Raw genomic sequence first — 25078 nt, forward strand, 5'->3', positions numbered from 1 at the left:
GAGTGACCAGCTGACCTGGAGTCTGGGCCACAGGGCAGTGCGGCTCTGCCACCTGCTGGCCATGTGGCCGCACGGTCCCCAACCAGAGCTGGGACAGCAATGGTCCGGGCACTCCCAGGGATTTCTGCAGGACTCGGTGATGCAGCAGGCAGAGCGGTGGCTAGCACGGGGAGGAAGCTGGTGACGCTATTGTATTATTTCCCCAACAGCACTGAAGAGTAGGGACTTTTGCTTGCTGCATTTCCCAGGCGAAGACTGTAAGGTGAGCTCAGGTAGCAATGGCTGAGCTTTGGTGAAAACCACGTCTGTGTTTTCAGAGCCTGGGGATTTCCTGACCTCTGCGTGGCCTCGTCTGGACAACTTCAGTGGTGTATTTACCGTCATCGTCCCCACTTTATAGAGGAGCAAGCAGGCTCAAGGGACGGGGGGGGGGTGACTTTGCCAAGGCCATAGGCCACTAAGGTGTCAGGGTGGCAGGTTTGTGGCTCTAGATGGACACCTGTTAGCTGCTGTTACCTGCATAACCTTCATGAGAGCCCCCCCGCCGTCACCTGCTGTGCTAATGCCTCTGCCGTTCCTTACGGCAGCCCCTGCACGGCAGGACCGCTGAGGCCTTTACCTGTCCCTTCCTGGGAGGAGGAGGGCCAGCCCAGAGAGAGGGTGGGCCAGGGACAGACGGCTGCAGAGACCTGAAGCATACAAAGTCCTTGGCACAGAGCCCGATACTTCAATAAATTCCAGTCACTACTTTTATTAAAATGCGAGATGCCCAGGCAGGCAGTGCAAGATGGCTCAGTGCCCACAGCTTGGCCAGCTCCTTGGCACCTGTGCCAGGCTGACTCCATCCGGGTCAGTGCTCATCTCACTGTTGTGGCTACAGCCCCGGGGGCCTCAGGATGGGGTGCTGGGAGACTCACCTGTGTTGGGGTCACAGGTGCCGTGCTGGTTACAGGTGCAGGGCACACAGCTGGCATAGGGACCCCCTCGTGGGGTCTCCCTCTTGTATCCTGGAGCGCAGGATTCACAGAACTGGCCTGTGTAGCCCTGGGGACATGAGCAGGTCTCCACCCAGGAGGCCGGCGGGGACAGCCCCCGCCGGGCGGACGTGAGCTGCACCTCGGTCAGGAACACCTGGCCTGCAGAGCAGAACAGGAAGGTCTGCACGTGTTTCTCCCCAGACCTTCCTGTTCATGTATGCGGCAGGCCCAGGTGGACAAAGGCGGTCTATGGATCAACGATGTTATCACAGGGATGTGTGCAGAAACTCCCCGTGACCCTCGAACGTCCTGCCGAAAGGGCAGAAAACCCCTCTGTAAACATCCGAGCCTACACCCCAACTCCACTTTACACACAGGCACGAGGCTCGTTTCTTTGCAGCCGGGGTCTCGAAACATCTCCCAGGCTGGTTTCCAACTCAAGTGATCCCTCTGCCTCAGCCTCCTGAGTAGCTGGGACTAAGGCGAGCGCCACCGCGCGGGCTACGAGGCATTTCTGAATGCTGTAAGTGCACGTGGAATTGTCCGGCGCGCAGGTGGAGGAACACCGTGCTTTGTTTTGTTCAGAATCTCCCCGACAACCATTCACCCGGCGACGACAGCCCAGCCCCTGGGTTCAGCCACCATCATCATTACAACCTATCCCGCAGTGGCCCTTCTGCAGCTTCCCCACTCATGATCCCACTGAGTTATGTTTCAAAATGACAACTACAAGCCTTTAAAGAATAAGGGTTAATCATACCCTATTGAACGTTTGAAACCTGATTTTACAGGGTTAACCCACAAATGAACGGTCACTCTGCCGAGCGTTCTCCCTCGCGAAGCACTGAAACGAAACCACCAAGCCCAAGTAAACTTTTCTAAGACCCTCACGGTGAAGGTGGCGGAGCTGTGCCACCCTCGCTCCCTGTGCCCTGGCCTGCCGGTGACCGCTGCCCTCAGTGACTCCTCACCTGCGTCTGCGGGTTACTGCTGACCACACTGGCTTCTGTCCTCGCACTGGCCACCCAGACTGTCTCCCGCGCCCTGCCCCCCACGCATGTAAATGGCTTCTGAGCTGCTTGCTTCTCCTAAACCCAAACTTACTTGTTACATCGGGGAAGCTCTGACCACTTCCTATGTCTTCTAGTGTGCTCATGCCTGAGCACGGACCATTTGGAACTCACAGGATTATTTTTATATCATTTCCTCCCTTTTTATGTATTCTGTACGTTATAGTTAGGATATTATTATATATTGATTTTTCACATTGTGTTGAGGTACATTATCACTAAGAACAGGTCGGAAGAAAACCATGTCAATCACTGTGAGACCAGGGTGGGAGGTGGTGACAAGTGCCTGTCAGTGATGTGTGATAACCTGGCCCCCTCTTTGGGAAGACACAGAAAACCAGACCAACCCACTCTTGGGGCGGCTTCGGTGCAATACCGCCAGTCACCAGCAGGGGAGCTGCTCTCCTGGGAAACCCAGGCTGCAGGGACTGAGGGTGACGGTGGAGTGACCATGCCCACCCTCTTGGCTGCTTCTTTGGCCACACAACTGCTCCTTAGAGCTGTCCATCCTTAGGCCCCTCACCTGTCCAGCCCCTTCCTCTGTCCACAGCCACAATTCCTGCTGCCTTTACAGGTTATGTGACGTTGGGCAAGCGTCCTGCCCTCTCTGAGCTCAAATTCCTTCTTGGTAAAATGGGGACAATAACTACCGTGCTGTGAGAAGGTGACAAGGCCACACCCAAAGGAGCCCAGCCCAGTCCTGTGACCTGGCGAGCACTCAGGTCCTGGGGGAACGTTGCTATCATCACTGACCGGCAGGGTCTGGGCTCCTGGGGCCGGCACAGATGCGGAGACTGGTCAGGTTGGTGAGGAGCCGCTGGAAGTGGAAGGAGGGCAGCGGAGGATCCACGTCCTCGGAAGTCTCCTGCAGGCTGGCAGGGAGAAGCAGTCAATGCAAGAACCCGACACGGGGCAGGGGGCGCCAAGGACAGAATGACCACAGGGGCGTCGGAAGTGTGCCCGGACCTCAGAGACCACCCTGACCTCCATCTCTCAGGATGGAGGGGGACACTTACAGGAAGCTGAGCTGCGCCTCCCCGGGCTGCCTGGTGTCCTGGGGGCTGGAGTGCCTCAGAGACAGGGCCAAGCCTGCCCCTTCCAGCCTCAGACGCACGGGGGGTGGGGACCCCCCAGGGGGCACCCGGAAGGTCAGTGTCAGGGGCTGCCCATAGCTGAACCGCTGGTCTCCCAGGAACTTCTCTGAAGACAAGAGAAGAAAGCTTTGACACTCTTCATATAGTTAGCTTGACTTTAAGTGTCCATATTGATTTTATTGGCAACTAAACGTTCAAACAAGACAGAACTGTAGTTAAGTAGAAAACCAAGGCTCCCTGCACAGCAGACCCTGGAGGTGGCCAGCGCACACCTTTGCGGCCCGTCTGTCCCTGGCTTCACAGGTATGTGACCCAGGCAGTCACGCTGGGCCCCACGCTTGGTTTCACGCTCTGCTGTCACTGTCTTGACATTCTTAAAAATTTTATCTTTGAACTTGGGTTTGTAAGTGACGTCTGATGGGACAGTGGAGTCTGTACATGAGCAGGGCCTTGCCACCCACTCACGTGTAGCCTTCACGATGGCGCATGAGCACAGAATTTCCGTGCCCCCAGCATGTGGGAGGTTGGACTCAAGGCGAGGACGTGGAAAGCGCACTCTGGCTGCTTAAGCAGAGATGCTGCCAGGCCCCAGGCCACGCCTCCCATTCCCATCAGAACTTGCTCCGAAAGTGGGAAGAAGTCACAGGTGTTCTGAGAACACAGACAACCAAGGAGGCCTGTGTGATGCCTTCTCGTGTTATTTCCCTGTGTTAGCCAAACACTTGTGCAGAAAACCGTGACCTAGGAGAGAGAACGGGCCACCCTTCCTTCCTCTTTTCCTTGCAGACTTGCTTACTCCCGAGCAAGCAAGGGCAGACCGTGTTGGTAGAACATGTGCATATCGAGAAGCAAAATAACAATGGTTGGAGGCGTTTTGTGCAGTGTTTCCACTGTTCTGGTAAAAACAAAATACGCATCTACGTATGAGCTACGAAAACCAGATTATGTCATTTCAGTGATTCCACACGAGTTAAACGCTCCAGTATTTGCTTGGGTCAGCACTGCACAACATCAAAATGAGTGATAAAACTCATGCCAATAACTTAAAATGTTAATTTTTCTTTACCTAGAATGACATCAAATAGCAAACAAAAAAACACCATGACAAACTGAGGGTGAAACTGCAGAAGAAAGGACAAAGCATTTATATCTTAGTACCTTTAATGGCACTTTTCCTCTATTTTTTTGGAAAATTTTAATTCCACAATGGGTCCCTCAAATTTGGTCACCTGCCCTGTGACAACTTTGGTGGGCAGGTCCTGAACAAGCTGAAAGCCCCCGCATTCCTCTGCCCAAGAGCGTTTTCTGGCTGGAGGATCTGCTCGCCTGCGCAGGGAGCAGTCTCAGAGCCCTGGGACTTGGCGGCCCCACCCCAGCTGCACCCCAATTCAGCGCCCAGCCTCAATCACCAGCGCGAGGGCGATGCTCACCTGTCGTCCTCGTCCGCACACACGCTGCATGTAAGATGATGCCATGCACCGTTCTGCCACTCGCAGGCTCTGTTACGGCCGCATCACAGTCCAGCGACAGACTCAGCAGCCCCCTCTGCCTCACTCAACACCTGGGCTACACATCTTTGCCCCGAGTACAGATGCCAGTAGGCAGGACACTGAAGGGGCCCCGCTGGGCCAGAGAGTACGTGTGTTCGTTAACCCCGAGAGCCGTCACCAAGCAGCCCAGAGGCTTGTTTCTGTGTTCCCTCCCTGCCGCGCCCTCACCCCCAGCTGCCCAGGGAGCCCCAGGAGCTGCCGGCCATGGGCGCTGTAAGGGCAGGGCGTCCACCCGCCTCGCCCCTGCAGTGTGACCAGCACCCAGCACAGCACCCAGCAAACACTTCTTGAGCAAGTAACTCCTTTTTCTCAAATATGTCAACAGAGCCATGAGCACGTTTTTCGCTCATGGGCCTCTGAGCTTGGAGCATCTGCCCCACGAGAGGGCCTGAGGGTTCTTTGCTTCCTGGCTGTGCGGACACGCTCCTGACACCTGTGGCATCCTCACCGAGCCCTTCCTGGAGAGGGAGGGAAAGGGCAGGACTGGCCGGCAGCCAGCAGATTTGGATCTGGCCACGGTAGAGCTAAGAATGGGCTCCAAGCTCCCGGCTCTGGGACACAGACAGAGCCAGGAGACCCGAGTTCCCGAATGGCGGGGGTGGTGCACAAAAACTAAGATCTTCCTTCCCTTTGCAGGAATCCCACGGCCCTGGGCACGGGGCGTGGTAGCCTGGTGGGCTGATGGGGCAGATGGAAAATGCGCAGGGGTTGTCTGGGGCCTAACAGCGGCCGGCGGGGGGGGTGCTCCATGGCACTGAAGGAGCCCCGGGTGGCAAGGCTGTGACCAGGAAAACGGGGGTTTCATCCCACACCCTGGTCTGATGGCAGAATAACGACCCCCAAAGGTGTCCGTGTCCTAATTGCTGACCCTAGGTGGGGGGGGCATCTTGGATGATCCATCTGGGACCAGCGTAATCACAAGGGCCCGTTAAAGACGGAAGAAGGAGCCGGGGGAGTCGGAGGCAGGGATGGGACGTGGGAAAGACCCAGCCCACTTTGAAGACAACAGGGCCACAAGCCACGGCACGCAGGCAGCGTCTGGAAGCTGGAGAAGCCAAGGGATGGACTGTCCCTCGGACCCTCCAGAAGGAACTGCCCTGCTGGCACCCTGATTTCAGCCCCGTGAGAGCCACTTCTGACCTCCCAAACACTAACGGAGTAAATCTGTGCTGTTTGCCGCCGTTACATTTGTGGCAGTTTGTTACCGCAGCCGAGGAAACCCACACAGGGCGGTGTGCCCGGCCTGGGGCTGGCAGGTACCTGGTGCCGTGAGCTCCTCCTCTTCTTCCGGCCTCAGGAGGACCCCACTCAGGCTCCATTGCGGGGGGTGCTCGGGGTCCCCCACACTTCTGGCCCACCAGCCCTCGGCTCCTAGACAGCAAACACAGACACAAACATGCCCGTCAGTGTGAGGCCCTGGGGGGTGGCTTCCAGGTGACAGCTCCAGCAGAGGTCTTAGGGTGGGAGGGAGCCCAGGAGAAGGCTCTGCTTGGGGCACGGACAGACCTCGGGGCCTGCCCTATCCCTTCAGGGGGGTTCTGAGCTCAACATGAAGACACAGACCGGAGATGCCCACATGGGGGCCCAAGGACATCAGGGCCATCGGTAACAATACTGGACGTGACCTTGTCTTCAGGGCTTCAGAGAACTTTCTCACCCGTGACCTCACTAGGTCTTTCTGGGTATGTGTGTCATTAACACCACTGCCCGCAGGGAGGCCACCTGGTTAGGAAGGGGGCCAGCCAGGACAGGAACCCAGGCATCCTGGTCCCCAGTGCTGGCTCAGTCCGTCCTCCTCCCTCTGGCCGCGGCAGTAAAAGCCGGACACAGTCCGGCACAGAGCAAATGACCTCAAGGGGGCGCTCTCTAGGGGGCAGCTGGGAAATGGGATGGAGACCCAACACCTGGGGCCGAGAAGGAAGGGATGGAGAGAGGGGGAAGACCTCAGAGAGGGGAGGCCCAGGCTCCTCGGTGCTGGACTAGGCTCTGCTCCTTGTGGGCTGTGTGACTCTGGGCAAGTTACTTAACCTCTCTGAAGCTGATTCCTCATCTGCAAAGTGGGGATAATGAAGCACATATGGCCCAGGCAGCAGTTCTCTCAAAGTTGGTCCGGAGATCCCAGGAGATCCCTGGGACCCCTTCTGAGGGTCCGTGAGAGCAAACTATCTTCTCACTAACAGTAAGATGTTATTTGCATTTCTCATTCTTTTTCCCTTGCAAGCATTCAGTGGAGCTTTCCAGAAGCTGCAGGAAGCACGACACCACTGCAGACTGAGTGGCCGGAGCCGACTGAGCACAAGCTTCTCTTCAACCAGACCGTAACGTGATTTATGAAAACGAGAAGCGAGCAGCGCTCTTCTCACAAAATGTTTTATTTTTCGGAAAGAGTTATTTTTCACAAAACTGTGTTATTTTTATAACGTAATAGGTTCGCTATGGCTGTTTTAAAATGAATTAATAAGTAGGTGTTTAAAAAATTACTGTTTTCATTTGTAATACAGTAAATATCCGTGTAAACAATCCACATGAATAAAAGTGCTTTGGTCCTCAGGAACCTTCAAGATCAAGAACATAAAGGGAGCCAGAGACCAAAGTTTGGGAACCGCTGGCCAAAGGCAACTGTGAGAGAAAATGAGGTGGCACCCCTGCAGCACCTAGCCCAGGCCCGGCTCCAGGTGACAACAGATCCTGACACTGTTCTCAGGGTCTAGGAAACGAGCCTGGCCCTTGGCTGACACCTGGACTCCGGGCAACACACAACCGCGATTCACAGGCCCCTTGGTCCTGCTCTCTGCGCGGCGTCCAGCAGAGGGCGTGCGGCCCCCACATCTGGGGCGCTCCAGAGCCAGCCCTGAGGTTCTGTCCCCGTCCCCACTCCTCCGGGGGGCCAGGCGGGAGGAGGGGGCGCCCCCTGGGGCCTAGGCACGCTCTGATCTGACGGGAAGCTCAGAGCTCTGCTCTGAAAATCCGGCTGTGCCACCTGGAGCCGGGGACCCAGACAGAGCCCGCACGGCAGGTAACTCAGGAGCGATGAACCCCAGCACCAACGGCTGAGTTCTGTGAGCTCAGGCAAGTGACCTACCTTTCCTGGTTCTCAGCTACCTCACTGTAAGAGGGGAATGAGATTCCCTGCACGTCGGGAGCTAGCACGATGCCTGGCACACAGCAGGTGCCCACTAAGTGGACGCCAGGAGACTGAGCCTGAATCCCCAGGCTTTAGACACACCAAGGGAGGCAATCTTGACAGGGTGAGTAGAAACTCCCCTCCAGGATCCAAAGGGCGCCACGGCCCCGGCCCCCACCCAGGAGTGTAAAGAAAAAAGTCAGGGACCCGGGAGTGACCCAGGGGTTGCAGGGAGGTCCTGGGGAGCCACCGTCTCACACCCAACCCCACCTAGGCTGTGAGGGCTCCCCTCCACCATGGCGGGGGCCGAGGGGCCTCTCCCACCCACCCCACCAACGCAAGATCTCCCCAGGGCAGGACGGCCTGCCGGCTGGGCTGGCTGCAGGGGGCACGCCTTACCCTGGTGGAAATCGGAGCGGATGTGATACACTTGGAACTGGGCGGCGGCCACGCACGCCTTGGAGTGGCCATAGCAGAAGCAGCTGCTGCAGCCGGCGGGATTGTGGGACTGCAGGTTAAATGTCCCCGGGCGACACCTGGAATGGAGGCAGGACATGCCCACAGGGGCCACATGAGCCGGCTAGGAAGGGGCAGGCCCAGGGCATGAGTCCAAAATCACTGGGGAAACTTTTTAACATTTTTTTTCCAGAATTACAGAAGAGTTGCCCAGACAGTCCAGATGATTGCCTTATCTGCTTCACGTAGCATCCCTTGAGGCTGACACCCGACATTACCAGGTACATTTATCAACACTGAGGCGTTAACATTGATTAACGTCAACTGAGCTCCGGACTTGGTCAGGGTTTCTCCACGTTCCAGTCCTGCCCGTTCTCTGCTCCAGGACCCCACCCAGGCTGTGGCGCTGCGTTTAGTGCTATCCTTGTTCTCCTCCACCTGTGACCGCGTCTTGGTCTTTCTGCGCTTGTCATAACCTTGACACTTTTGAAAAGCACCGGGCGGGTATTTTTTAGACTGCCCTTCAGTAGGGGCCTGTCTGTTTTCTCATAAGTAGACGGGTTATGGGTTTGGGGAGGAAAGACGCAGAGGGGAAGTGCCCGTCTCATCACGCCACGCGGGGGCACGCAAAACCCACGTGGCACCGGAGCACGGTTAGCTTCGTGACCTGGGGAGGGTGTGGCCTGCCAGTCTCCACTGTACAATGCCGTGTTCTAGGCGGCAGAAAGGAGTCACTAAACCCAGCCCACTCCCAAAAGGAGGTGACTTAAGCTCCACCTCCTGGCAGGAGAAGTAGCAAAGAACTTGTGGACATGTGTTAAACCACCACAGTCATTAACTAGTATCTTTTTTTTTTTTTTTTTGAGACAGAGCCTCACTCTGTAGCCCGGGCTAGAGTGCCCTGGCATCAGCCTAGCTCACAGCAACCTCAAACTCCTAGGCTCAAGCGATCCTCCTGCTTCAGCCTCCCGAGTAGCTGGGACTACAGGCACGCGCCACCATGCCCGGCTAATTTTTTCTATATATTTTTAGTTGTCCGATTAATTTCTTTCTATTTTTAGCAGAGACGGGGTCTCGCTCTTGCTCAGGCTGGTCTCGAACTCCTGAGCTCAAACAATCCGCCCGCCTCAGCCTCCCAGAGTGCTAGGATTACAGGCGTGAGCCACCGCGCCTGGCCCATTAACTAGTATTTTGAGGGAGCTGTTTTGAGGCTACGCAAATATCCTGTCTCTCCTTAAAGTTCTGCCCACTGCCGCCAGCACTGCCCAGTGGCCACGCCCTGCAGGGGTTTTCTATTTCCTTCGTTCCGTCCACATTATCGGGAGTTCTTCCACAAGGCAGGTTTGTCCCTTCGCCCCCTTCTATTTATTTATTCAATCATCTATTTATATCAGTACGGATTTGGGGATGTTTACTTCATTCTCTGGTCATAATCCAGTAGTATCATTATTTATTTTGTTGCTCAAATCGTTCCAGCTTTGGGAGCTCCTTCAGGCTGGCGCCTGTGTCCTTTTGACACAGGAGCCCGTCCCGGCTTGGTTGCCTTGTTCGTATCTGTGTTCGTTTCTCAGCACTGCCTCGCTTTCTGGCCCCACGAGATGCTCCGGGCTCATCTCATCTCTTCCCTGCCCTGCCCTAGAACCAGCTCTACCCCAAGCAGCCCTCGGGAGTCAGACACAAAGCCAGGAAGAGGAGACAGCGTGTACCCAGGGAGCTACACCCATGTTGCCTGCCAGCCCCACTGCCGGAGCTCAGAGGCCACCTGAACGCTCGGAAGAGGTTGTTTATAGACCGTGTGACCGTGGACAGGACCCTTCGTCTCACTGGGGTTCGGATGCCCCATGTGTAACATGGTGGGACCACAGGGATAGCAAACAGCCTTGAATCTCAGAGCAATTGGTAGGGGCTTCCTGAAGTAGGGTGTCGAGAAGGATCCTGAGGTCACAGTAGGGCTCGTGGTCCTGACTGCTATGCTCATCCGTGATGTCTGCACGGGGGGTTACGGTATAGCACCGTGTACTTGCCATCTCTGGATGACATGATCTCTCCTACCCTTTCCAGCTCTTTCTTTTCAGAATTCTGAGCTGGGAAAGAAGATGTCTTTTCTCAGCTGATGAACCATCAGTGGCGTTGGGGCGGAGTGAACGGTGCCACAAAGCCTTTGGGTAACTTCCTGGATGCCACTTCCATGGCAGATCCATGGCCCCTGCCCCTCCCTCCACTCCGCAGCCTTGTGCCTCATCAGGGACCCCCGCGGTCACTTCCAGAAGGCTTACTGCTGGGTCGGCTCACCCACCTGTCACACAGGTTGCCTTCCACATTCTCTTTGCAGGCGCAACGCCCACTGTGGGGGTCACAGGTGCCCAGGCTGCCAGCGGGACTGCAGGTGCAGGGTCTGCCAAGCAGAGTGTCCAGTGAGCAACTTCAGAGTGGGAACCGCCCGCCCCAGGGAGAAAACCCCTTACCCTTCCCTGCTCCCGAGACGACCAAGGAAGTGACCCACCCACCCACTCATCCATCCACCCATCCCTCCTTCCATCCTTCTATCCATCAACCTCCCTTCCACCCATCCACCCACCCACGTGACAAGCCATGACTCTCGCCCTCATGAACCCCATGTCCAGTGAGGACAGACCCTGCACGTGATAGGTGCCCCAGGAAGGGCACCTGACGCAGCCTGGGGGTGGAGGCGAGGGGCAGGTGGGAGGTGGGAGGGGCACCTCGGCCGAGAACTGAAGAATGAGGAGTCTGCTAGACACAGGGAGGGTGGCGCAGAATGCTCCAGGTAGGAGGAATGGCACGTGCCAAGGTCCAGAGGCCAGAGAGACGCCGGGCAAGCAGCCAGGTCCCCGTCTACTGGTGAGTTTTTTTTTTTTTTTTGAGACAGAGTCTCACTCTGTTGCCCTGGCTAGAGTGAGTGCCGTGGTGTTAGCCTAGCTCACAGCAACCTCAAACTCCTGGGCTCAAGCGATCCTACTGCCTCAGCCTCCCGAGTAGCTGGGACTACAGGCTTGCGCCACCATGCCCGGCTAATTTTTTTTCCATATATTTTCAGTTGTCCAGATAATTTCTTTCTATTTTTTTAGTAGAGACGGGGTCTCACTCTTGCTCAGGCTGGTCTCGAACTTCTGAACTCAAACAATCCGCCTGCCTTGGCCTCCCAGAGTGCCTGGGGCAGGGACCCTGAGGGCCGCCCTCCGTGCCTTCCTCCTGATCACCACGTCCTGCCAGTTCTGCCTTGCGAGGGGCTCCAGAACCTGCCTGCTCTCTGCCTCTCCACAGCCCAGCCCCACAGGCCGCCGGGCACTCGTGCCGTAGCCTCCACCAGCCTCTGCCTAACCCTCCCCAGGCCTCCGAGGCCCCACCGAGGCCCCACTGGATCTTGCTGCTCTGCACATCCTCCCGCCCTGCTCACCTGCGCTGAGCCTCTCCTTGCACTTGCCTCTGAGCCTTTGCCATGCTCTTCCCCAGCCTGGAACCCCCGTCCCTCCCCCGCTGGCCCTGGGGGCACTCATCTGGTCTCTCTCGCACCGGGACTCTGCGCTGCCTGTGGGAAGCCCTCCACCCCCAGCCCAGCCGGGCTTCCACAGGAGCCAGCACCCGGTCCTGTTAAGTGTCTGTCTCTCTGCCTCCCCAGGGCTGGGCGGCCCTGATCCTCCCCAGAACGCAGAATACTGGATGCTGAAGATGGGGAGGGAGGAGGGGAGGGGAGGGGACAGCCAGTATCCTGTCCCTCACGCTCCCCGTCAGGCAGTCCAAGTACACCACTGAGCACCCGTCCTGGGCCCCCCACACCTGCACCCCCAGCCGCCTTCACCTGCAGCCTCCCTCGCTGAGGGAGTGGAACCCGGGCAGGCAGCGGTCACACTTCCAGCCCGTGACAGTGGGCTTGCAGGCGCAGGTTCCCGCGTCATCGCACTGGAGGTGCAGGGAGCCTGGGGGAGGAAGGGCACAGGGCAGCGGAGGCCAGACCAGGGTGCGGGTGGAGGCTGGGGCAGCGGGGCCCACTCACCTGCTGGGTGGCAGTCGCAGGGCTGGCACGGCACCCGCAGGGCCCAGTGGTAGAAGTTCTCCTGGCAGCGCTCGCAGTGTGGCCCAGCCGTGTGGTCACGGCAGTGGAGACAGCGCCCGCCGTGGCCCGTGCTGCGGAAGAGCTCCCGGTCGAACGTGCATTCCTCAGAGCGGCCACTGCAGTTGCAGGCTGTGGGCAGGAGGTGGGAGGGTGCGCGTGAGCTACCCGATCGGCCTCTCTGTGCTGAACGAGCAGGCAGCGCATGGAAGGGCAAGAGCATGGTCCAGAATGGAGTTCAGGCTCAGCTTGATCAAGGATATGGAGACCAACTGACTGATTTTCCCAAACAGGACACTTAAGAGCAAAAGGGACACAGTTAGTAAATACGTCAAAACAGTAGGCAGAAACAGGACCAGGCAAACCAGGCTCTACGGTCACCTGGTCACAGATTAGAGGCTGACAGCCTCCTGGAGGGGCTCAATCCAAAATCCCTGTGGGTTCTCTAAGCCATGATAATAGCATGAATCTGGTTCCCAGTGGCTGAGATCACTCAGGTGTACAGAAAACGCCCGTCACCCTTCATTTGCTCATTAAGTCATTCTAAAAAGTACACGTGAAGGCCGGGCTGCATCTCGGCTCCCGTGGCGAGCCAGGGCGTGGGGCAGCGAGTGGTGTGGCCCTGGTTGCTGCCCTCACGCTGCCGCGGCTTGATGGAGGCCAGATGCACACTCAGGGCTGTGACGGAGCAAGGGGACTCTGGGAGCTGGAGGCAGGGGCCCCTGCGGCCGTGCTGGGTGCCGGGACCAGTCCTCCGGGAGCAAGTCGTGGCTGTGCTGATTCTGAGCGCCGAGCGGGAGTCGGCCGCGGGGCGGGCGCGGGGAGCGTGCTGCAGGCAGGAGGTGGACTGCGGCAGGCATGCGTGTGACGGGAGGGGAGGGGACACCGTGCAGTGGCGTCGTGCAGGGGCAGCTGTGAAGTCAGAGGTGGGCAGAGTTGCTCCAAGGAGGCTGGGCCGCTGTGGTCAGGGGACGTCCGCGTGGAGCAAGGGGAGCCGCAGGAGGGTCGAGGCAGGGAGTGGATGCTATTGAATTTGCACGTTGGAAGGAGGCTTGACTGCAAGTAGAGGAGGGAAGAGGGAGCTTCGCGCACCCAGAGGAGAGGTGACAGGGCCAGGACCAAGGCGTGGGCTGTGTAGGACACAAGTGAGATGGACTGAAGGGACGCTGATGGGGCAGAATTCAGGGCTGAGGGGCTGCCTGAAACAAGGATGTGACCACAGGGCTGAGGACATGGCAGGAGAAGCAGTTTGGCCAGGCGTGTCCCTACCACGGAGAGAGCTGCAGGCCCAGAACGTGCAAGCCGCCCAGCACGGCTTCCTTGGCCTGGGAGGACTCCCTGGTGGAGGCAGCGTGCGGGGCAGCAGGAACCCATTAGGGCCCCAGGGCAGCTCCTAGAACAGTGTCCTGTCCCTCAGAACAGGCTGTCCCCTCCCTGCCCCAGTTCTGGCTGCCAGTGGCCCAGCCCAAGAAGCCAGGCCTGGAGCCTGCCTGTGCAGACGCTGGCCCCGCCAGTAGCAGTAGCGCCAGCCGGGACCCAGGCCTGGCGACAGCCTGAAGGAAACCAGATGACTGTGTGGGGACAGGGCAGGGCGTGGGCGATGGGGCAGCCGGCACACCAGCCAGCAGGGAAGGCGGCAGATTCCCCACGCGCAGCGCCGCGTCCCTGGGGAAGGTATGACGGCACCGTCCCCTCCCCAGTGTTTCTCTGCGGTTAGGTCGTCAAAGCCACATCACACAACGGGGAGCGGTGGGGGGTGGGATGTCAAAGGGCTGCCTGGGGGCCTGTGGGAGAGGCTGGGTGGGCAGGTCGGCACCCCCATGCCTGGGGTGGCCTGGCTTTCATTAGTGCCTGGGCCGGGAGCAGCTAAAACAAAGGAACAAGTTGCGGCCTTGTGGGCCCTTCCGCCATGGCGCCTCTGCTGGGGGGACTTGGTCTGGGGAGCTCTCTGCAGGGAAAGGACGAGACACAAAGGCACCCCCAGGCTCCCGTCAGCTCCCCATCCCTGTAGCAGCACAGGGACCCCAAGCTGCCCACCGGGCCCGCCCAGGAGCAGCCCCCACTGCGGAGTTTCAGCAGTTTGTTCCCTGGCCTGCACCAGCAGCCTCAGGTCCCCGACGCCCCAGGACACTCACGCAGACACTCGTGGGCGGCCTCGGCCGTGCCCCGGGCCCACGGGCGGTCCTGGAAGAAGGGCAGGCAGCGCTCGCAGTCGGGGCCGGTGGTGTTGTGCTGGCATCGGCAGGCCAGCCGGCCCGCCCCGTCGGGGCCGCACTCGCTGGCATGGCCGTTGCACTTGCACCTGGGAAAGACATGGAGGCGGAGAATCCGGAGGCACCAGCAGGGCAGACGAGGGGTTAATACCAGGCAGCCCCTCAGGCCACCACTCAATCGTGGCCTCTACTGATCACCCACCGCGTGCCTCGGGGGCAGCAGTGCCAGAGAACTGACCGCACTGGCCGTAGTGAGCTCTGTACAAAATAAACCATTTCATCTTCGCGAGCCTGTTATCACTTGTGTCCTACACAGCCCACACCTTGGTCCTGGCTCCACTTAACAGACGGAAGAACTGAGGCATGGGGAAGATGCCCACCTAGGGACGCCTCCGTCACCTTAGTCTCCTGGGTGGAGGGGGGCCCAGCGGTCACAGGGCAGTGGGCGTGGGGGCCCAGAGAGGCTGCCTCTTGAGGTTGTCCTGTGACCGTGTCTCAAAGGGCAAGAGGTTGTCCCATCCAGGGGACAAGTCCCCAGTGTCTCTGAGCGCAGCCCTGGGCCCGCGTCCCCAGGCCACCCACAGGATCTGGAGATGGAGTCGGGCAGGAACAAAGACTCGCTCTGGGTCGTGCAGCATGCTTGGCAGAGCCTGACCCTGTGCACAACCATCCCTGTCCCAGGGGCCAGACTGAGCCACTTAGAGGATGACCATGGCCGTCCACTCCCGGCCTCGCTCTGGGCCGGCCCCAGACCAAGGCAAGGTGTCCCCGCAGGAGCCGCACCACAGGGGAGGGAGGACCGTCCTTAACCCCTTTGCACAGGTGAGGAAACAGGCTCAGGCCTCGGAGGCAACTGGCGCTGAGAGCTCGACGCTGCAGCCTGTCCTCTCCTGCTCCACACAGACCCTGGGCTCCTGGACACTCCTCTGGCCACTTGGTGGCTCCCACAGGCCACGTTCCACGTTCCGCCTTCAGCGAATATCAACGAACCACTGGCCACTGCCAGGGCCCCTGTGCTCTCTCTTATTTGGGGACACAGGGTGCAGGAAGGCACGTGGCAGTGCTTCCTCACAGCACCCTGCATTTCTGGGGAGGGTGAGGCAGTCATGGAGACAGTGGTCACCAGGGAAGTGACAAGGGACCAACTCTTGTCCCAGAGGGGGTGCTGCAAACACCACCCTCCTCCATGAAGCCCTCTGACCCCAGTGAAGGACAACGAGATCCTGTGGGCCATCATGGGGCCTGGGCTGCTGGGGCCACCCGCGCCCCGCCAGGAGCAGCCTTCCCTGGCCAGCTGGCGATCCCAGGGTGGTCTTATTTCACAGCTGGGGCCCAGATGTTCTCTGGCCCGAAGCCCCCTGAGGGCAGGCGCTGGAGCTCACGGCGCTGTCCGCTACCCTTCAAGAGCCCTGTCCTGGGAGGTTTGACCTGACACACAGAGTGTATCGGGGGAGCAGCAGAGGGGACCTCACAGCCCCCCAGTGGCCCTGCACTCCCAAGCCCCAGGCTTCCCTGGAGTGTGCAGACGCCCCGAGGTGCAGACGGTTGGGCCCCACGCCCCCCACCACTGTCTCCATCTCACCAACGCCACCCGTGCCCCTGAACCTCAGAAGCCTAGAGCCAGGTGTCGATCTGGCTTCCCATCCCCACGGCCTGTCGTTCACACGGGAGCTGCTTCTCCACACCCCCCCATCCCCGCCAAACCCCAGCTGTAACCTGCGTTTTCGCTCTCCCCTCCTGTATCCTTCCCGACTCGGCTGCGGGCAGTTACTACCCCGGCCAAACCCTTCTGCAGCTTCCCGGTGACTGTGGGACAAGGACAAATTGCCAAGGCCCTGACCCTCTTCAACTGCACCTGCGCCCTCCAGCCCTGCCTCCCACTCACTGGTGCACCCCCAGTTTGCAGCTGTCTGCAGCACCCTGACCTCCTGACCTCCGACCCTGGGGCACGCCCTCTCCCCTGCCTCCTGTCCTGGTGCGGACATGTTTACCAGCGAGCCACCAGATGTGTCTGCCGCCCCCAAGTGACTGGGGCAGGAACACATCTGTCTTCCGGGCTCCTTTCAAAGAAGAAACCTGAGAAACATTTATGCTGCAGACATTCGTGCCCCCTCGGTCCCCTTGGGCACCCAGTGCCAGGCGGCCACATGCGGATGGGCCCTGGAATGTGAGGCAGAGCTGGGCCTCTGCCTTCTGGGCACCCTGCTTCTCGCAGAGGGGACGACAGATGTTGCAGGAGAATCAGACAAAACCCACTGCACTGACCGGACGCTGAGAGCGCGTGGGGGTGGGACCGGGAGCACCTCTCTGTCAGTGGGGAGAAGGGAAGGACCTCCAGGCTGAGGGGACGGCGTGCAAAGACCCAGCGTCCAGAAAGTGGTGAGCAGCAGGGTGCAGTGGATGCGGCCGACGCAGGGGCTGGGGAGGCAGGGTGGGGACGGCCACCAAGGCCTTCCTCCTCCCCTCTGAGGACCGGCGCTGGGGCCCTGCTCCCCCCCGCCCCCACCCCACCTCACCCTGGGACTGGGCCTGCCTCCCGCCTACCTGCCGCCCACAGAGAAGTCAGACACGGCGTAGTAGTAGGACTGGAGCACCTTGGGGTCCTTGAAGATGTCGTCCCCAAACGTGTTGAGCCGGTCTAGCGAGATGAGGAGCTCGGTGCTGGTGACCCACTCCTGGGGCAAAAGGGAGAGGGACACCATCAGCAGGTCACCACGCGTGTGTGCCCATCCGCAGTCCTGGCAGGGCCAGCTGGCCACCTAGGGACTCCTGGGGCGCAGCACAGGCCAGGCCCAGACGAATTCTGAGAACACTGCAGAGATAAGGAGCCGGTGCTCTGGGCCCACGCCAGCCTCGGACAGGCCACCCATGGACTGTGCAACTTTGCTCAGTGTCTTGGAGCCTCCATTTCCCCATCTGTGAAATGGAACAAGGACACCCCCACAAGGGTGTTTGGAGGACGAAGGCCAGTGTCAGCGCTGGGCGTGAGTCTGGCACAGCTCAGGAGGCAGCAGAGGTGTGGGGGGCGGGCTGCAGCGGCCCATCTAAGACCCCGCTGCGCAGGGCTCCCACCCGTTCTAGAGGTCATCTGAAGGAGGACGTGCTCCAGCGACCTCCTCCCCTGCTCGGCTGGGCCCCGCGTGGGGCGGGCCCTTGGGTTCTCGGCTTCTCACTTGCTGAGGATCCAGCTTCTGCAGACAGGTCACCTGTCCCAGGTGACAGCTCTGCCACCAGAGGCGAAGCCCCAGGAGAGCAGGGACTTGGGGCCCTTGTTCTCGCCGCGTCCCCACCCCCAGGCCCTGCCTGGCACGCAGCAGGCGCTTGATAAACACTTGCTGCTCGCTGAGTGAGCAGCTTCCGTGGGAGAGCGTGGGGGGAGCGGGGGACCCACGTGCAGACTGACATTTTCATCCACCTGCTGCTGTAATCAGCGGTGGCTGTGCCGCATGTTAATCAGCATTTCCACTCAGCCCAGGAGCCCCGGGTTCGGCCATCGGGGCCATCAGCACAGAACACGAGCTCCTGGCAGTCTGTCCTCCCCCCAGCACGGCTCGGGCCAGGGGACCCCCTCCCCCCTCCCCCCCGAGCTCAGCAGCTCAGACCCCTGCCGGGGATGCTTCGGCCGGGGAGAGGGGTCCAGCCCAGAAAACTAAGAGGGAGCTGCCGCGTTCAGCCGAGTTTGTGCTGGAGCTCGCGGGCCGGTCACTCCCCAAGCCACCCAAGGCTGTGCCTCTCGAAGGTCCACATGCAACTGGCAACCCGGCCAGATGCAGCTCCCGACTCAGGGGAGGGCGGGGCCCGAGACCCCGCATTTCTCACGAGCGCCCAGGCCACGCTTGTGCTGCTGGTCCCCGGAGCAGCGAAGGACCGAGGAGCTGAGGCCTGGGCTGGAGACAACGAGCCATCCGCAGCCAAGGGCACCACGACTCTTCTTTCTCCAGAAAAAGTGCCCGCAAGAGAACTCAAACCAGCCGATGTCAGGGCAGACGATGCACAGCAGCTGCTGATCCTCGCTGTGTGACTAGGGCTGGGTCCTCACGGCAACCCTAGGAGTGGGATCGTTTTTACCCCATTTACAGACGAGGAGACGGAGGCTCAGAGAGGGTAAGTGTTCCGCTCCAAGTGGCGCGGCTAGTGCGCGGCAGAGCCGGGACTCGGGTCTATCTGACCCTCAGGTCCAGGCTTTAACCACTAGGCTAGCCCGCCTTCCTGTGATTACCCCACACCCTCATACAGTGGGGCCCGGAGAGGACGATAACCTGCCCCCAGTCTCTGGCCCATTAGTGACGCTCCTCGGGGCTCCTGCATGCGCTTCCTGGCCCGCGCCCTGCTCCAGCAGTCTGTGAAGACAACGGCAGTGAAGGGGCAAAGTCTCTGAGACACAGGATGGGAGCTGGGGGCAATGTTTTCACCAGCCCAGATTGTAGGGGCTCCTTGATGCCTTCAAGGTCACTTTAGGGCAAAGCAAAGCCCTGTACCCAGACAGTGGGTGTCTGCAACTTGCACAGGCTCCAGCTTGCAGGACGTGCGAGCACCGGAGCTGGCTGCGGACAGACCCTGGATCCAGACGGTGGCGTTAGGAGAGGAAGGAGGTGGACGGCTTGAGCTTGTGGTCTAAATGGTGCTCAGGCGACCCCTCAATCTGGTGGCCTGACTCTGCGATGGCCGGGTTGGCTTCTCCCCCAAGGTCCTCGGCCCCTCCGTGGGGACATAGGCACTTGAGCCCAGCAGCCACATCCCTCGGTGCTCCGTGTCCCCTGCAGAGGCACCCCGCCCCCCAGATGTGTCCAGAGAGAGGACAAGGGCAAGCGGGCCAGCCAGGCTGGCTTCTCTTTGTCCTCAGACCTTGGCTTCTGCCTGGGAGAAACGGGGGAGGCGTTTCTGGAAAGGTCATTTCACCCCTGGGGACAATGTCCAGAACACATGAGGCACCAAGTCAGAAAACCTTCACCTGCCCCGGGTCTCAGCGCAAGCCTCTGCCCAGGTGACAGCGCACAGACGCAGGCCCTTCCGCTTGTCTCCAACTGACCTTGGCTGAGGTTTTCTCAGCCACAGAGCTTGCAGCCCCATGGAGAAGAAACGAATTTTAAGCAAAATCATGATGAGGACGTGTGGACACTTGTAATGGGACAAGCAGGGCCTGGATGTCTGCACAAGTGGCTCTGGGGTAAAGGATTCACCTGGCCCGAAGAGAGGCCCGGCCCTTTGCCCCTGGCTCCTGGGAAGCGACCTCTAAGCCCCTGCAATGTCCCATCTGACAGGCGTGTCTTCCCTTGGGCCACATCAGAGAGGCTGTGCTGACCCTGTGATCTCTGGTGGGGGTCCTGGGCCACACAGTGTCGGCTTGACCTCTGCAGGGGCTGGAGACAGGTCGGCCGTGTCTACGTGGCCAACCTCCAATAAAAACCCTGGACTTCCAGGCTCAGGGGGGTTTCCCGGTTGGCAATGCTCTGTGCACACTGTCACACGTCGCAGTTGGGAGAAGTAAATGCCGTCCACGTGATTCCCCCCGGGAGAGGACAACTGGAAGCCCCTGCCCCGTGCTCTCTTCTCTTGGCTCGTTTAGCTCGTGTCCTTTTATCACAATAAATCGTAACCGTGAGTGTAACAGCTTTCTGAGTGCGGTGAATCACTGAACCTGCGGGTGGTCCTGGAGAGACTCCATGTCTTCTTGGGTGCATGGCCTGGGCAGGACATAAACTCTTCTGGGCCTCAGTGTCCCCCCGTAAACAAACAGGATTCTAACCCCGGCCGCCTTGTTATCCCAGACGGGCAAAGGAGGTGCTTTGAAAGTCTCACAGGGAGGCCTGTCTGCACCAAGGTCATGGCCTCCTGAGCTGTCCAACAGCTTGGCCCTGCGACGCCAAGCAGACCAGCACGCCTGTCTGTGGCTGAGTGGCGACTGACACACGGGAATTGGACACGCAGGGGCCAGTACCGCAGGACCCCAAGCCTGAGCAGACCCACATGGGCTGAACTGGAGGGCCCCGAATGGACGGCTGTGGCCACTAGCCACGTGTGTCCATTTAAATTAAAATTCATTAAAAGTAAATACAATGTAAAGTCCAGTTCCTCAGTTGTGCTAGTCACATTTCACGGTGACTCATGGCCCCATGCTGGACAGTGGAGCCAGAGGCCACTTGTATCATCACAGAAAGTTCTCGTAGCTAGCGCTGCCCGACAGCATCGAACCCGGGACTCTGACGCCAAAGCTCACGTTCTTGGCACGTTTTCCCATCTATCTGTGGGAGAGCCCTCAGACACACTCGGGCCAGGCCCTGTTATCAGCTCACAGAGGGCGCGAGGCCCACGGCAGAGCGTTCCAGAGAGAGTGCCAGCTGCGAGTGGGGACACTCAGGCTCCGTCTGCGCCCTTCCACCGCCGCGTGTGCCCCTGGAGAGTCCCTGCCCCTCCAGGCCTCAGTTTCCACACCTGTATAAGGAAGGGGCTGGGTGGGTTGGTGGTTGTCACGGGGCTCCCGGGGGCCACAGGGCTATGCCACGGGAGGCCAGGGAAGGGACACCTCCAGTCAGCTGCAGCCCCCTGCGGTCTGGTTTATTACTGGGCATCCGCAAAAGGTTCAGACACAACAAAGGCTTCTGTGCTGTATAGTCTGAAAACCGTGAGGCCTCACAGGTCCCCCGTGTCCTGCCCTCTGACTCTTCTTCTGGCCCCGACCCAGGCCAGCAGGTCCCCCATGTCCCACCCTCTGACTCGACCCCGAGCCACTCCCTCTCTGACCTGCAGCCCAGGGCTCCCCTCGAAGTTGTAGGCGCTGGGCCGGCCCTCCAGGGTGGAGAAGGCCACGTTGCCCCCGCTCAGCGGGGAGATGTCACTGAACTCGGAGGTGCAGAAGGCCACGCGCTCGTCCTCACCGGGGCGCAGGTACTGGCCCTCGGGCCGGCCGTAGGTCTTCTGGCAGGAGGCGCTATAGAACTGGTAGGGCTCCCATGGGCCGCCGGTGTGGCTGCGCTTGTAGATGGCGAAGCTCTCAGGGCGACTGGTGTGGAACTTCAGCCTCACGTAGGTGATCTCGTAGGCCTTCCCTGCGGCCAAGAAGACACGGACCCACTTTACAGAAGGGAAGGGCGAGTCAGAGCCCTGGTCCAGGGAGGGCAGACAACTGCACTGCATAAACTCTCCTGGACACACCGTTAAAGGCTGTCTAGAGCTCTGGGCTGGCAGTGCCACCATCAATTAGTGATGCCTGTCGGAGGCACAGGAGTGGACAATGCCAGCATACTTCCCAGGTATTCGCCATCACTTATCTAGGTGAGCTCTCCTCCCCGCACAGGAATTGCACTGCACACCTCTGATAGGCAGCCGTCTCTTCCTGCTCAAATATGTCCAGCAACAGGAAGTTGTTGCATCCTGAAAAAGCCTGCTCTACCATTAGAAAGCTATTTCTTCTGCTATACCCCAACAAGGCCAACCCTTCCACCTGTGCCTTTGGCCTCATTGCCTTGCAATGACTACAGACCCCTAACACAATCCTCCTGGACCCCTCGTTCCCTCCAGCTTCCAATTTCTTCCTGATCCAAGTTTCCCAAGACAGGTCTCCATCTATCACGGCCTCATCCCCACCTCGACCTTCAACCCACTGCGATTCAGCCTCTCTGGGCCACTCCCCGGAAACTGCTCTTGCGAAGCACCCCCCAACCCCCACCACAGCCCCTCATGGCCACAGCCAGGGGACCCTGCCTTCCCTGGGTGCCTGAGCACTCCCAGCACCTCAGGAGTCACCCCCACCCCCGGGCCTCTGTGCAGCCCACCCTCCTGGGTCTGCCCTGCTCTCTCCTCTTCCCTGACCGCCTCGGCCCCTCCTGAGCCCCTCTGCTTGCTCCCCGCCTGCCCCGAGCGGCCTCTCCTCTTCCCTGGCTTCAGCTGCCCACCAAAGCCAGCGACACCAAGATGGGGGTCTTCAGGCTTTAGGCACCAGCCTGCCACCCCACCGCCACCCTGCCCCAGGTTTCGTTGAGCTATGATCATGCCGACTGCACTGCAGCCTGGGCAACTGAGCGAGACCTCATCTCTAAATATAAAAAATTAAAATTAAAAAAAATTTTTTTAAAGACAGATACTAGCACGTCTCGGTGAGACTGTGGAGAAATCGGAACCCTCACACACTGCTAGCGGGAATAAACAATGGTGCAGCCACCTCCGAAAACATTCTGGCGGTTCCTCGAAATGTTCAACAGAGTCACCATATGACCCGGCAACTCCACTCCGCGGTATAGACCCCAGAGTAATGAACACAGATGTCCACACAAAATTGTAGACATGGATGGTCACAGTGGCATTATTCGTGACAGTCAAAGAGTGGAAACAGCTCAAATGTCCGCCAACTGAAGAATGAATAAATTAAACGTGGTGTACGGGAGAACAGAATATTCCTGGGCAATAAAAAGAGACGAATCACCGACACATGCTACGACGTGGATGAGCCTTGCAAACGCTACAGAAGCTAACCGCAAAGACCACGTGCCGCGTGAGTCCACTCGCATCCAACGTCCAGAATGGACAAGTCCACACAGACAGAAAGGAGGCCGTGGTTGTCCCGGCTGGGGGTTCAGGATGCGGACGGGGGAAACGGGAGGTGACTGCTAATAGGTACAGGATTGCTTTGGGGAGGGGGATGAATATGCTCTAACATTGATTGTGGTGATGGGTGCGTAACTCTGTGAATACACTGAAAACACTGGACCGCAGGCTTTAAGTGGGTAAATCGTATGGTATGTGAATTGTATCTCCATGAAGCTGTTATAAATATGACATATGTTATATATACAAAAAATTGGGCCTCATAGACATTAGTGTGGCTCCTACCAAAAAGCAGAAAACAAGTGTTGGTGAGGGTACGGAGACACTGCAAGCCTCGTTCCCACTGCCGGTGGGATGTAAAATGGAGCAGCCACTGCGGAAAACAGTTTGCCAATTCCTCAAGAAACTAGAATAATGCATCTATTTGACAGGCATGGAGCTGTTACCGTCTGCTGCCAAGGTTTCCACTACAGATGCAGGAAAAAAGTGTCCTCACACTTTCTGTGTGATTGTGGCAACCAAGACTGACTGAGAAACAAAACACAGGGGGAAACAAGGAGAGGGGATTTTTGCAACCCGGAAATAACCTTGTAAACCGAGAAGAGGCTGTTTTACCCCAAAGAAGAACCTACCATTTGAGTTTCCGTGAGAAGTGCTGGAAAATATCCCTTATCACCTTCACACCTGGTGATTATACTTGTGAAAGGTTAAAACTAAAATCAAGTCAGTGACTTTTAGTGGGGTCCATTTAAGAAAAAAAAAAAACTAAAATAGAATTACCATATGATCTAGCACTTCCACTTCTGGGTATGTACCCAAAAGAACTGAAAGCAGAGACTCAAATTTTGTGTTATACATATGGAAAAAAAAAAAAAAAGGTAAAGGCATCTTCCTTCCTCCCATGGTCTCTCTATGCACCAAAACAAGAAACTTGTGAGTCAACTCCCTCCTCAGCCCTGTGACTTCAGCGTTCACTAGATCGCTAGCTCATCCTCTGGAATATTCTTTGTGTTTGCCCTCCTCTCTGCCATTCGCTCAGCCCCTCATCTGTTCCCTGATTTATTGCAATGGTCTTGAATGCCCTGCCACTTCTCTGCGGACTTGTAGTCTGCACACTTCAGTCATGTCTCTGCTCAGACTGGACCTCGGAATCCTTAACACAAGGCCCTAGGCAATAATTAATTGGACAAAATCTGTTTGCTGTCCCCAGGTTAAACAATAGACCTGACAAGCTCGATTCATATTTGGGGCTTAGACCTGGTCCAAAGATGGTCCAGCCCTGGCCAGCCAGGCTCTTGAGGTGTCTGGCATCATGGTCATGGGGCGGGAATTCACCACACCCAGAGCTGCCAAGAGCTGGGATGGGAGAGGAAGAGCAGGCACCATGGGTGGCCAGACAATGGGGCAGGGGGGCCCTGCTGCAATCCCCCCCACCTGCAGGCTGGGAGCAGCTCACCCGCCTGGTTCTGATGCCCGTGGGGGCAGGGCAGCCTCACCCACGAATTCCCAGCTCAGCTCAGCTCCCCACCCTGGCCCCTCCCGCCCCCTCCCCAGGCCACTGCTCCCAGATGGCTCCAATTAAAGGGTTTTGTTTTGTTTCCATTTTCCCAAAATAAGCCTCTCCGATCTGAGCTCATTCTGCTTGGTCAGTGCCGGATGTGGGCCGGCTTGATTTTATGACTGTCCCAGTGTCATTCTTGATGGGCTTTATGTCCCAGCTGGTTGGAGAGGACACAGCTTGGTGCTCCTGGTGTCTGGCGGTGGGGGGAGCCTCTGCTGTGCCCAGCTGCTGGATCAGCGAGGAGGCGAGGGCTGGGAGGGGGCGAGTGGGACCTCCACATCTCCACGGCCATCAGCAACCCCCTGCGGGGCAGCCCCCTCTCTCTGCGGCCCCACAGAGCCCGGAGCGGGAGGGTAACCTGGCTCTGGGTGGCGACTCAGGGGTCAAGCGGAGACAGTTACTTTCTGCGTGACGTCCGCCCTG

At 58.7% G+C, this 25078-nt stretch overlaps 1 protein-coding gene across 1 annotated transcript in view; it reads right to left on the reverse strand.

The window, feature by feature from the left end:
• The window catches only part of LAMC3 (laminin, gamma 3), a 54860-nt gene that overhangs the window by 21882 nt on the left and 7900 nt on the right, over nucleotides 1-25078 (reverse strand). Inside the window, exons 2-12 of the mRNA XM_012639687.1 lie at nucleotides 21295-21599; nucleotides 17098-17228; nucleotides 14476-14642; nucleotides 12284-12472; nucleotides 12089-12206; nucleotides 10568-10666; nucleotides 8215-8351; nucleotides 5952-6062; nucleotides 3064-3247; nucleotides 2801-2919; nucleotides 918-1136 (exon numbers count right to left, since the gene is read on the reverse strand). Coding sequence (XP_012495141.1) covers nucleotides 918-1136; nucleotides 2801-2919; nucleotides 3064-3247; nucleotides 5952-6062; nucleotides 8215-8351; nucleotides 10568-10666; nucleotides 12089-12206; nucleotides 12284-12472; nucleotides 14476-14642; nucleotides 17098-17228; nucleotides 21295-21599 — 1779 coding nt within the window. The remainder of the gene's footprint in view (nucleotides 1-917; nucleotides 1137-2800; nucleotides 2920-3063; nucleotides 3248-5951; nucleotides 6063-8214; nucleotides 8352-10567; nucleotides 10667-12088; nucleotides 12207-12283; nucleotides 12473-14475; nucleotides 14643-17097; nucleotides 17229-21294; nucleotides 21600-25078) is intronic.

The sequence above is a fragment of the Propithecus coquereli genome, unplaced genomic scaffold, assembly GCF_000956105.1.
Source record: "Propithecus coquereli isolate 6110/MARCELLA unplaced genomic scaffold, Pcoq_1.0 Scaffold142, whole genome shotgun sequence".
Taxonomy (NCBI): domain Eukaryota; kingdom Metazoa; phylum Chordata; class Mammalia; order Primates; family Indriidae; genus Propithecus; species Propithecus coquereli.